The 13,484-nt window shown below is 37.6% G+C and overlaps 1 protein-coding gene across 1 annotated transcript; it reads left to right on the top strand.

The window, feature by feature from the left end:
- Positions 1-704: 704 nt before the first annotated feature.
- LOC127093808 (uncharacterized) lies at positions 705-3,634 on the top strand. The gene is made up of 3 exons (XM_051032710.1): positions 705-2,422; positions 2,501-2,812; positions 2,899-3,634. Exons 1-3 carry the CDS (start codon positions 705-707, stop codon positions 3,632-3,634), a joined length of 2,766 nt encoding a protein of 921 aa, XP_050888667.1.
- The last annotated feature ends 9,850 nt before the right edge of the window (positions 3,635-13,484 follow it).

The following is a 13,484-nucleotide window of genomic DNA, read 5'->3' as shown; positions in this document are numbered from 1 at the left end:
CAGAACATATTTATTATATATGGTTCTTCCTTGTAGTTGTAGGATAATTATATCAACCATTCATTTTTGTCTAATATATGTTTTAATTTTCAGTGGTTGACGAGTTAATTGTTTGCCTTATAGAAAATGGATCGTACTTGGATGTACGATAGAGTATATTCCAATAGACACGGATTGAAAGAAGAGTATGTTCGCGGGGTTAAAGACTTCGTAAAGAGGGCTTTGAAACAACCTATTTGTAAATCTGAGGGAGGGATAAGGTGTCTGTGTATAAATTGCAAGTGTCTCAAGATAAGAACACCAACTAATGTTAGACTTCACTTGTATCGAGATGGATTTCAACCAGACTATTGGATTTGGACTCAACATGGAGAAGTAGAGCTCAATGTTAATACAAGGAATGATTCAAATAGTAGTGAGCATGTGCATCATGATGACCAAATTGAGGCAATGAATCAGATGGTGTATGATGCTTTTAGGCCTTATGGAGTATTCTCTCACGTGAATGATAACATAGAAGTTGAGGAATATGCGGAGGATGAGTTTCCCAACGAAGATGCCAAATGATTTTATGACAAGTTGATATCTTTCAACAAGCCCATTTATGAGGGAGCTACCCAATCAATATTATCAATATCTACTCAACTTCTTGAAATTAGGTCTAATTGGCATGTCCACAAAAAGGTTTATATTTTGTTGCACAAATGCTTAAAAGTGTATGTCCAGTTCAACAATGCTTGCCCGAGAACTATTACCAAGCAACACAGTTGGTATCTAAGTTAGGGCTAAAGGTTGAGAAGATTGATTGTTGTAAGAATGGTTGTATGTTATATTACAAGGATGATAACAAGCTATCAGAGTGCAAATTTTGTAATGCTCCTAGGTTCATTCCTCGCAAGACTGGCATGGGAAAGTACAAAGATATCCCAGTGAAGAGAATGTTCTACTTCCCAATCATTCCCAGATTACAAAGATTGTATGCATCAACTGAGTCGGCAACTGAAATGAGATGGCATCACATGAACAAAAATAGTTCCAACATCCTTCGCCACCCGTCAGATGGAAAAGCATGGAAACATTTTGATAGTGTATATCCTGACTTTTCTAGGGAACCTAGAAATGTAAGGTTGGGTCTGTGTTCAGATGGTTTTACTCCTTACATTCAAGCGTCTGCTTCTCCATACTCATGTTGGCCAATAATAGTTACTCCGTATAATCTCCCCCCTGAAATGTGCATGACCAAACCATACTTGTTTTTGGCATGCCTCATACCCGGACCTAAAAACCCTAAATTAAAGATAGATGTCTACTTGCAACCATTGATTGATGATCTACATCGATTGTGGTCCAATGGAATATTGACCTATGATATATCTACAAAACAAAACTTCATCATGAAAGCCTGCTTGATGTGGACAATTAATGATTTTCCAGCCTATGGTATGTTATCTGGATGGGGAACACAAGGTAAATTGGCATGCCCTCATTGTATGGAACACACTGATGCTTTCACCTTGAAAAGTGGCCATAAGAATTCCTGGTTTGACTGTCATCGTCGTTTCTTGCCATCTAATCACTCCTTCAGAAGGAGTAAAAGAAGTTTCCTAAAAAATAGGGTTGTGACCAATGAGCCACCTCCCATTTCCACAGGGAAAGATATATGGGCGGTAATAAGTAATTTTCCAAAAGTTACTGAAATTGGATGGGAGGCGAAATGGAAAGAATTCGAAGGGTATGGAGTGGATCACAATTGGAAAAAGCGAAGTATTTTTTGGGATCTCCCACATTGGAAGGATAACTTGTTAAGGCATAACCTCAATGTGATGCACATAGAAAAAAACGTCTTCGATAATATATTTAATACTGTCATGAATGTTAAGGACAAAACAAAGGATAATGAAAAGGCAAGAGAAGACTTGGCTAAATTATGCTTTCGTGGGGACTTGGAGCTCCAACCCTTAGAAAACGGAAAGAATGGTAAACCAAAGGCTAGTTACACTCTAACCAAATCTGAAGCCAAGTTGGTTTGTAAATGGCTTAAGGAATTGAGAATGCCAGATGGCTATGCTTCAAACCTCGGTAGGTGTGCCAATGTAGAAAAGGGTACGGTGCATAGGATGAAGAGCCATGATTGTCATGTTTTCATGGAATGTTTACTCCCAATTGCATTCCATTCATTGCCAGATTTGGTTTGGAAACCATTAACTGAGCTAAGTCGATTCTTTAAAGATCTTTGTTGCAATACATTAAGGATGGACGACTTAGTTAAGTTGGATGAGAATATTCCAATTATCATATGCAAGTTGGAAAGGATTTTTCCACCAGGTTTCTTTGACTCAATGGAGCATCTTCCAATCCATCTTGCCAAAGAAGCAATTCTAGGTGGTCCAGTACAATACCGATGGATGTATCCATTCGAAAGGTAATTGTTGTGGTTGATTTTATTAAGTTATTGCATGTTTATCATAAATTAATAAACGTGGAATGATTGAATGTGCAGATTTATGGGAGTCTCAAAGAGGGCAGTGACAAATAAGGCTAGAGTTGAAGGTTCCATATGTAGTGATTATATACATCGCGAGACAAATTACTTTTGCTCTCATTATTTCAACTCTTTCCGTTTGTTGCCAACCATAAATCTTAGTAACAAACCTCAGTTAGACAATGATGACATTCTACCTACAATGTCCATTCTACAAAGTGGCGGTCGACCAAGTGGGAAGTCACAAAAATATTTTCTATCTGATAAGGAATGGAAGTCTTCACATGTGCATGTCTTGATAAATTGTGATGAGGTTAAACCATATCTTGAGTAAGTGTGCATCATAATATATTCAATCAAATTATTGATGCATATCATAATAGATATTTACTTATGAATCGTGTGATTTATTTCAGCATATTCTTAGAGAACCACTCTCTAGATATAGAAAATTCATCTGGGCGCATACATATAGAGTTTCCCATATGGCTGAAGAAATATGTAAATGAGGAGACAAATGGAGTTACTAACCAAGATATAATTGCCTTGTCTCGCAGTCCTGCATCAATGGCCATATCATGGAACATGTATTTTATCAATGGGTACAAGTTTCATACTGAAGAATGGAGCAAAGGTAGAAAAACTAGCAATTGTGGTGTGCACGTGAAAGGTCTTGCAGAAGGAGGAAATACTAATTTTTATGGAATAATCAAACATATCTTTGAGCTAGATTACTTTGGTATGAAGCATAAGATTCCAGTTTTTTATTGTGAATGGTTTGATCCAACAAGGAATACGGGCACAAAGGTTCACCCACAATATAAAATTGTGGATATTAAGATGGATAAACGTTATCGTCCTTATGATCCTTTCATCCTTGCGCAAAATGCAAGACAAGCGTATTATGTCCCATATCCAGAAATGTATAGAGATATGCGTGGATGGTGTGCGGCAATCACCACAAAACCAAGGGGTCGCGTAGAGATTGAAAACATAGAGGATGAAGTACCTTATCAATCTGATGGGATGTTACCTACGCTACCCAATGTAGAAATTGAAGCAATATCTTGTTTGCGTGACATGTCACAATTAGATGTGTTTGAAGAGATTTTTGATTGCTCTACTAGTGAAGCAGATAGAGGGCATTGGTGAAGATAAGCGTGTTGTGACATGAATGAGGGTTCAAATAGAAACAAAAGGGTGAAGCAGAACTAAATTTTCTTTTCTTTCTAGTTTCTCTTTCTAGTTTTGCTGTTTTTTTATATTGCTTTTAGTCTTTTACTGCCAAAAATTGATGTTTGCAGTTTTGTACCATTCTTACTTCATGTTGTAGCATAACTGACTGGAAGACTCTAGAACACTTCACGGTATTCCTGATCTAGATCATCTGGTCAGTCGTGACTTGTGAAGGTGGCCGAGGGTCTGCTGCTAGTAATAAAGAAAAACTAACTCTTATCCCACAAAGCTTGTTAATCGATCCATATGATTACATGAGTTTACTGCTTTTACTTGGAATCCTGTCATTTGTTTGTTTCTTTTATTTATGTTGGAGGGGTTTTTGCAGTTGTTGATGTTTGGAGGGGTTTTTGCAGTTGTTGATGTTTGGAGGGGTTTTTGCGTGTTATGATAATGTTTGGCAACTGCATTTGAATTATCAGAAACAACATTGTTTCTTTTCTTTTACTTTTAATTTTGTTTTGGTCTGCTCTATCATTTTTCTTCATTTCTCTATTTCCTAAAAATCAAGTCAGTTTGTGCTGAACACTGTATTAAGTTTTGAAGATTTTCTTTCTTTTCTTATTTATTAATTGGCATTTTTATGTTAAGAGTGTGAGACTGACTAATCCTTTTATTTTTATGACAACAGATGACTAAAAGAGGTGGAAAAGATAAGGTATTAGCACCAGGAAAACTTCAAGAAGAACGAAATCGCACAATTAACAAGAAGCATATCGTTAGGAAACCTGCTCAAACAACATTGTCTGTGCAGGATGCATCATCGGCACCAACACCAGCTCAGGCAGCACCGTCCGTGCAGGTTGCATCGTCAATGCCAACATCAGCTTCGAAAAAATCGTGTGTGCAGGCTGCATCGTCGATGCCAACACCAGCTCACGCAGCATCGTCCGTGCAGGTTGCATCGTCGATGCCAACATCAGCTTCGAAAAAATCATCTGTGCAGGCTGCACCGTCGATGCCAACACCAGCTCAGGCAGCATCGTCCGTGCAGGTTGCATCATCAACGCCAACATCAGCTTCTAAAAAATCGTCCGTGCAGGCTGCATCGTCGATGCCAACACCAGCTCAGGCAACATCGTCCGTGCAGGCTGCATCGTCGATGCCAACACCAGCTCCAACTGTAGTACCTGTTCATGCCACTACCTTTGAGAAATTCAGTTTTATGCCTACTCCGACTTTAAGCCATCAAACAATGGCTGGCCCTCAAAGTATAAACCTTCAAACAATTGCTAGCCCTTCAAATTTGGCAAAGGAGGAAGATGTGGATGCTGATGAGGATGAGGCGGTGGGTCAAGAAACTATTACCCCTCTTGTGCCAACAATGGATGAGAATGGGAAAGTTATTATAAAACCATCTGGTACTGGGTAAGTCATATATATTCTCATAATTTAATAATTTAGTAGTTTTATTATTGTATTTTGTCTGAAATATATATAACCTGTTAAGCAAGTTGAGAATATTACTATCCATATTAATAATTTAGTAGTTTTATTATTGTATACTTGACATAGTCTTTCAATATTACAATCCATATGATTCTTAACTTTGTCATGTTCACATCTTATTTACAGTCTGCACCATGAATCTTATTTACAGTTTGCATCATGAATCTTTCAATAATATTAAGCTAGTGAGTCTTATTTAGTTGAATCTTTCAATATTTTGTAGGCTAGTTCCTTCCAAAGAAGTTGCAGGTGCCATTAATTATGCGATACGCAAACAATTTTATAAACATATACATCATTGGTCTGCACTCGATCCTGATACGAAAGTTGATTGGTTTAAGTTGTTTGGAGTAAGTATTTATTGACTTTTGTCACTTAAGTTGATCAAATTATATTTTAAAAAGTAACTAATTGGTTATTAATATTAATTATGTGATTTTAATTATTTTTAGGAGAAGGTTTCGTGGGATCCTTTCGATCATGCATTTGTCTATAGCGCATTTGAAAAAAAAGGAAGAAAACGATTAAACGACATGTTGGGGAAGGCGAGGAGAAAAGGGACTCGACCTTCATGGATTGGTGATGATGCTTGGTGGCGCAACGCGAAAAACAACCGGCGGGAAAAAAACACAGAGCCGCCACCGTGCATTATTTATCCCAAAGGAGGGAAAGGAAACACTCGAAGTAAACCTGAAAAGGGGAAAGGAATGGTCTTACGATCATAGATTGCAAGGTACGGGAGTCGGTTACGCAAGGGGAAGGTATTAGCACCCCTCACGTCTGTCGTACTCAATGGGATCCACGCTCAAAAGAATAGGAAAAGATTGCTAAATAACTGCTCAAAGAGAATGCACACACTAGAATAATAAATAGGTGGAAGAAGAAGGATGAAAGGGACTCGGCAGGATGTCGCATCCTGGGCCTACATAGTTTTTCAGAAACAAACATCAGAGTCGACGTAGTTCGGGGAAATGGGAAACGTGCTCGCTAGGACATCGCATCCTATGCATACGTATCTTCTCTAACCAGAGTAAGAATCAGAGCACTCGTAGCTCGGCTAACGCACGCCGAAACAAACACTGAAAGGAGACGCTGAGACGTCAAAAGAAACACACAACAGGAAACAGAATGCTAATACATGGACTTATATCCGACTCCAAACAAACAAACGCAAACAGGAAACAGAATGCCAATAGATGGACTTATATCTGACTCCAAACAAACAAACGCAAACAGGAAACAGAATGCGAATAGATGAACTTATATCCAACTCCAAACAAACAAACGCAAATAGGAAACAAAATGCCAATAGATGGACTTACATCTGACTCCGAATAAGCAAACGCAAACAGGAAATAGAATGCCAATAAATGGACTTACATCCGACTCCGAACAAACAAACGCAAACAGGAAACAGAATGCCAATAAATGGACTTACATCCGACTCCGAACAAACAAACGCAAACAGGAAACAAAATGCCAATAAATGGACTTACATCCGACTCCTAACAAACTCCACAAAAAGAAGAAGGGTGCATACCCACACAACAAAGAAAAGAAACACAAAAGGGTGCCCGGAGAGATCTCGCTCAATCTTCTGCCTACGTATCTCATCTGGTATGAGAATCAGGGCGACGTAGTTCCCCTTAACAGGGGAGAAACTCTCTCCTAACCAGAGACTATGGAGATAACAAACTAATAGGGAGACTACGACTCGAGCCTAGAAGTTGTCATGCAAACGATCCCTAAGTTGAGGTCTCTAATCAAAACCTAACTCGCACAGGAAGCAAGTCAAAACAAACAGCAAATAAACATCATCACAAGTGAACAGGTATCACACTCTATATGCAAACAAGCGGCTCATACAAATGGTTGGGCTTTAGTCAAGAGGGGTCATATCAACCTCGACAAACAAGCCAACACTGTAGGGGTGTGATGAGGCTCTTAACCACTGACATTGACCGTCAGGGTAAGCAGATCAAAAATGGTAATGAGAATAAGACCTCATAGATCTTAACCCTGGCCTGGGTGAGCTTCAAATGAATGAAAACATGGGGATCCAGAATGAGGGACCCTACTCCACTTGACTGGCTCTATACAAGATCTTGGGTTAGGTTCAAGAGCATCAGCACATAGTGCGAGCATAATGAACGACTCAACGACTAATAGGGGATTGATTGCTAATCACTTCTATCTGTCAATTGCCTCTTCACTTAGGAGGACTTAACAAGTAACATGCCTCAACAAGGAGGTCTTTAGCACAAAGGTAAACAATCACAATCATTGCCTCTTAAGGAGGACTTCAGCCAAATGCCTGCCAAAAAGGCGACAGGACTTCCAGAATACATGGAGTGAGAGAGTGGTTACCTAAGTGGTATACCAACCACACTCCAAAGCAAAGCTCAAGCAAGAGCTAAAAGCAACTAATGTACCTGTACAAAAGCCAAACAGTCAATATGGCATTCAGAAAACCAAACGGTCAACAACAGTGGGACATTTCCAATATGTACACAATGCAAGTCACAAATGCAAGCACTCAAGTGATTTCATCATATCAAAGGACCTACAACACAACAAGAGTTAGTGATCAAAGCAAATGGCATCTCAAGTAATGAGACCACACCAACCATTAGTGCCAAATGCTAAAACCTGAAACATAAAGCTCAATTGGTAAGTACAAACCACTAGTGCAAAGACTAGGGTCAAAGGCAAGTCAAATGACCAAAACAGAAGTCAATATTTCACATGAAGCACATTCAATCAAACAAGAAAGATTCCTCAAAAGGACCAGAGCCAATTCAAAAGGCAAAGCCATCACATGAACGAGATAAGGCAAAGGCAAACAATGTGATCAAAATTAGACATCAAGAATAGAAAATCCACATTAAAACAGAAATGTATCCAATGATCATGAAAATTTTTATGTGCACACAACATGTTATGGACAAGCATCATACCAAAAATTAAGTCCAGAAGCAAACAAATGGTGTATGAATGAAAATGCATAAAGGCAAGGCACAAAATGTTACACCAAAGGTCACAACATATGTTCATGTGTCCAAAACAGTGGTATCAAATGATAAAAATGCCAAACAAAAGCCAGAAAATCATGTCACATGTTATGATCAGGCATGTCAAATTTCAAAGCAATTAGATTAAACATGAGCATTTCACAAAGCATATAGCACAACATAGAAAATTGGCATCATGTTCAATCACACAATCACAATTAAAAATCCAGAAGTGTAAAAATCATGAAATAAACATCAAAAAATAATAGACATTGAAACAAGAATATGGAAAAAAAATTGAATCAATTTGGATATGTATGCTATTTTTTATGATTTTTAGAAGTTGATGAACAAAATGAAATAAAAATGAAAGTCATGTAAAAAATGAAATGCGAAAGAAATTAGAACATGCATGAGGCCAGTGTTGAACCCACGCTCCAATGGTCAAAAATAATATGCAACATTAAAATCAGAAGCGCACACATGAGGATTCGAACTCAGGTGTGTGAGGTTAATGCGCGCTCAAGGAAAATCAAATGGAAATATGCGCTAGGCAAGATTCGAACAGAGGTTATGTGGTTCAGAGGCGCGCTTGAGGAAAATTAATTAAAACAATTGCCATGCGTAGGAATCGAACTGAAGTAAGCAAGATCACAGGCGCGCTAGATGCCAAGCCCTAGGTCACGAACCAGACGGCCGGAATAGTGATTCCGTTCGTCTTCCCCGGTTGCATAGCCGGTGGAGGTTCCAAATTTTTTCCAGAAACTAACATGCTATACATCAATGGAAAGGTCTTTCTACGTACATCACGAATCTCACATTATCTAAGCCTAAAACTTCATGGATTAAGCAGATTGAAGGAAAACATTTTGAGCATACAAACTTTAATTCCACATATCTTGAGCAATACTTATCCATTTCAAATTCTAAAACTATCAACATCATCAGCATCAAGAGATCTATCAGTTTATGTACATGAAAAGACAAATAATGAGGATCGAATTTCAATCTTACTTGATGTGCAGTGTTCAAATCCACGTGTTCAAGGCTCCAGAACTTCCAGATCTACTCCAGTAATCTTGATTTGAAGCTTTGTGCACGAATTAACCGTTGAATTCACCTAGATCCAGCTCATCTCCAAGCTTCCATATTCATGTTCAAGCTTTGAATATGCACGATTCTTGACCAAATTCCTCAATCCAATCCTTGATTCCTACTCAATAATGCTCAATGAACAAGATTATGTAAGAAAATTGATGAGTTATGTGAAGAAATTGCAAGTTTGAAGTGAGAGAATTTTTGGAGGGAAAATGGAATTCTAGATCTAGAATGTGTTGTTATGGCAAATGTGATTAAGATTTGGCTTATATACTTCCCATTAATCATGCTGAAATCAAGTTTAAGCTTTGGCTATTTGGAAATTAGAGAGAAATGAGGTGTATGACCAATTTGGCAAATGAGAGGTGGCATGAGAAATGTGCACGTGAACAGTGCCATGCAAGGTTCAATTTCACTTAAAATCATCCAACAAACATGATGGAATTGGAATTAGGCTTGTATGATTCACCAATTTTGAATTCTCCATTTTCCCTCCAAAACGCACTTGAATGGACACTTGATCATGTGAGCTCTTTTCATGCAATGCAATGGATGCTTTTGAATCTCTTGGTCACAAGGAGTATTTTGCAAAAAGAATGGTTCAATTTGGAGTTTTGTAGCCAAAGTTATGCCATGTTGAACTTCCATGTACACATTGTGATCCTTTGCTCATAGCTTCTCAACCATTCATCAGATGATCATGATCTTGGACTTTTTGAAAAGAGGAGAGAAAGATCTTCAACTTTCATGTTCACCAAAAATCCATTTGAAGCTTATTTGATGTTGGAAAATCAAGTTGAATGTGGTCGAAAAACTTGCCATTTTTGGAAACTTTGAATTACATGTCACTTTCCATTTTTGGAAACTTTTGATTTGACTTCAAAAATCTTCAAGATAGATATTTGTCATGATGAATAGGCCTTGTATGAACATGAATGAAGGGTCTCAACTCATTTCCTCAAATCATAGCCCACAGTTGACTGCACAGTTGACTTGTATGGTCCTCAAGTGACCTGGAAATGCACTGATGAATTTGGGCCTCTGCCACTTGGTAAAACTGCCTCAAAATGAACCCTAGCTCATATAAGCTCTTTAGAATAATCATGTGGCCTTCATCTCAAGGAAAGACTTGCTCTTTCTGCACAAAGGATCCTCTTGATGCCAAATCTGACTGCCATGATGCAATGCAATATGGAATGATAAATGACCTAAAAAAAATGAAATGAATGCATGAATGGGGGGAAGGAAAATTTGAGGTGCTAAACTTGGGTTGAACTTCAAACTTATTGGAAAAAGATCGAGTTTTTGGCTGTGTCTTCTCAAAACAAGACCAATCGAGCTTCCGCAAGAGGCGGAGCAGTCCACACCACAGGCCGTAAGGCTCATATTGATGTTGCACTTCAACTTGTAAGTAATAAAATCCTAACAAATTATTATTATTATGAAGATTCTTTATATCTTGACAGTTTTACTTGTATTCTGTATTGATTATTGGATTATTTGATTATTTGTAGTCACATGAACTTCAAAGGGATTTGCGTCCCGATGAGTTATTTTTAAAAACACACAAGAGGAAAAATGGTGAATGGCTTGACAGTCGTGCTGCATCTACTTATGTAAGTTCTCGTAAATGTTACTGCATCAATATTTGCATCCATGCTTGAAACATATTATGTAGTTGTTATGTATTCCTTATGGCGCTGTTAATAGAAAATATAGTTACAACATGGTTGAAATGTTATTTGAAACACAATAGAATTTAAGTCAGTAAATTTAAGGAACTGTATTTGAGGAACTGTATTTGAAATGTTACTGCATCAATATTTTAGGAACTGTATTTGAAACACAAAAGAATTTTTCACAAAAGAATATTTCAGTCATTATAGGTCACAAAAGAATATTTGAGTCATTATATGTCACAAAAGAATATTTGAGGAACTGTATTTGAAACAGCAGAAGCAACACAGCAGAATTTTTCACTTGTGTATAACAAACATAAATATGTACATTTTGAGGAACTGTACTTGAACACAAAAGAGAAAAAGAAATTAATAGAAACTTCACACCAAACTAATTATAAGAATGTTTCCAAAAGTGTTACCAATATCGCCACCACAAATTTTGAAATTAACACTAGTATTCAGTACAAATACATATATTATGTAGTTGTTAAGTATTCCTTATGCTTGAAACATGCTTGAAATAGAAAATACATATATGAATGATACAGTTGCTTGTGTTATCTTGCTGTTAAGTATTCCTTACTTTTTCTATTATGCAGAAGACTTTTAAAGAGAAGTTTGATGCAGAACTTCAGCCAACTGAAGAAGGGAATGGAGAGGTTGTTCAAGTGTTAGATGGAGAGCGTGTAAATCAGCTATGGACAGAGGCTGCTGGGGGCCGTAACCGTGGTCGGGTTTATGGCGCTGCAGATTTAGCTATTAATCTAAAACGTGGATCAAAAAGTTTTACCCAACAATCTCAAACTCCTCAACACTCTATGTTTGGGATGTCATTAGAAGCTGAAAGAGCAGCTAGAATTAGAGCTGAACAAATTGCCGAGGCTGCAACGACCCAATTACAAGAGGCTAACGAAGCAATGCGAGCTGCTACCGAGGCTGCAAAAGCTGCTACCGAGACTGCACAAAGGATGGAGAGGGAGATGAATGCTTGGAAGGAATTTATGATGAAGAAATTTGACACTTCAACTTTTGTATCACATTCTCATCATTATGATGACGATTTGGATGATCAGCCATTAGATGAAGATTAATCTTGTACTTTTAGTAGAACGAATTAATCTCGGATGTGATTACTTTTTGTGTATGTTTTTTGAAAGTTAATGTGGGTAGAACTTTTGTAGTTTCTTTCACGAATGTTTGAGATTGTTTCCAAATGTTTTACCATAAATATAATATTGTTCGGTTGATGGAGTGGATTGAAAAAATTTGTTTGAGTGAGGTTGATTTTCTTCGAAGTTGAAGTCATGTTGCAACCCGACTCTAAACATCTTTATTGTCCTTTTTTGTTGACTTTAGAGTCGGTGTATGCAAGGCTAAATATAATTATTGACTTTTCTATGTTGACTTTAGGGTCGGTGACACAGACGCTATCTGTGTTTTCTTGAGTTTTATAAATTGACCTCAATGCCAGTCGATCGATGCATACAACAAATGTTGACTTTTGTTTGTGGACTTTAGAGTCGGACAGGGCAACGCTAAGCATAATTATTGACTTTTCATGGTTTTGAAACAATATAGCATCGGTCCCATTAGTGTCCCGTTAGCCTCGGTTACCCCGAGGCTACGTAGCCTCGGCCTATCTTTAGCCGACGTTACCCAGTAGCTTCGCAACTTTTATTCAAGGCCCGACACCGACGCTAAACCGACGCTAACCACATATTAGTGTCTTGTTTTTTCACCTTTAGCGTCTTAAAGTGGCCGACGCTAATAACTGTTTTTCTAGTGGTGAGAGGAAACAATTCTATCACTGATCATGCTCATTCGTAAAGATCACTAAATGATTTTTTTTTTAAATTCCGTTGCGTTTTGGATCGCTCTTCTCCTTACTATATATATACATATTTTTTAGAAATGTTGGAATTAAAATCAAAATTTTGAGAAATTTCTGAGTCAATCTTAATGAACAAGATTCAATTACATTTATCGAATTCTTTCTTGTTCTTCACTCTTCACTCGAGTAAATCAATCAACCTTGGTTGCAAGATTGTATTGTTGCACAATGATGATGAAAACGAGAGAAAAAAAGGGTTAAGGTTTATTGAAAGAGGGAAGAAGATGAATTGATTCTGCAGAGTTTCTCTCTGCTCACAAACAGTGATTCTTTATTCCTTTTGCAACTGAAAAATTCAAGTGTTTACAATAATAGGGATTACTCCCTATTTATATATTTTGGGCTTACTTACTTCTCAATCAAAGCCCAAAACTAACCTAACTAACTTAACTAAACAAACAAATAAAGCCAAGTCTAACATCACTGTCGAGGTACTCTTTGACATTTTGACATCTAAGTGATTCGACACTTCTTTGCTTATGTCGAGCAACCTACTTCGACAAAAGGAATTACAATTCAACACACCACCTAATTCATTATGTCTAAGCTATCTACATTCATCATAGACCTTAACTTCTTATACACTTCGACCTCCACTCCCTTCTCATTATGTCTGCAATCAGATTCTCAGTTCT

The sequence above is a fragment of the Lathyrus oleraceus genome, chromosome 6 (genome assembly GCF_024323335.1).
Source record: "Lathyrus oleraceus cultivar Zhongwan6 chromosome 6, CAAS_Psat_ZW6_1.0, whole genome shotgun sequence".
In the NCBI taxonomy this organism is placed as follows: domain Eukaryota; kingdom Viridiplantae; phylum Streptophyta; class Magnoliopsida; order Fabales; family Fabaceae; genus Lathyrus; species Lathyrus oleraceus.
Note: the sequence above shows the minus strand (reverse complement) of the source record. Positions and strands in the feature narration are given on the sequence as shown.

What these genes read in the sequence shown, in the direction of transcription:
- LOC127093808 (XM_051032710.1), top strand. Translation starts at nt 705, where the DNA reads ATGCTTAAAAGTGTATGTCCAGTTCAACAATGCTTGCCCGAGAACTAT. An exon ending in TGGATGTATCCATTCGAAAG is followed by an intron (nt 2,423 to 2,500) that starts GTAATTGTTGTG and finishes TTGAATGTGCAG; the next exon opens with ATTTATGGGAGTCTCAAAGA. An exon ending in GAGGTTAAACCATATCTTGA is followed by an intron (nt 2,813 to 2,898) that starts GTAAGTGTGCAT and finishes GATTTATTTCAG; the next exon opens with CATATTCTTAGAGAACCACT.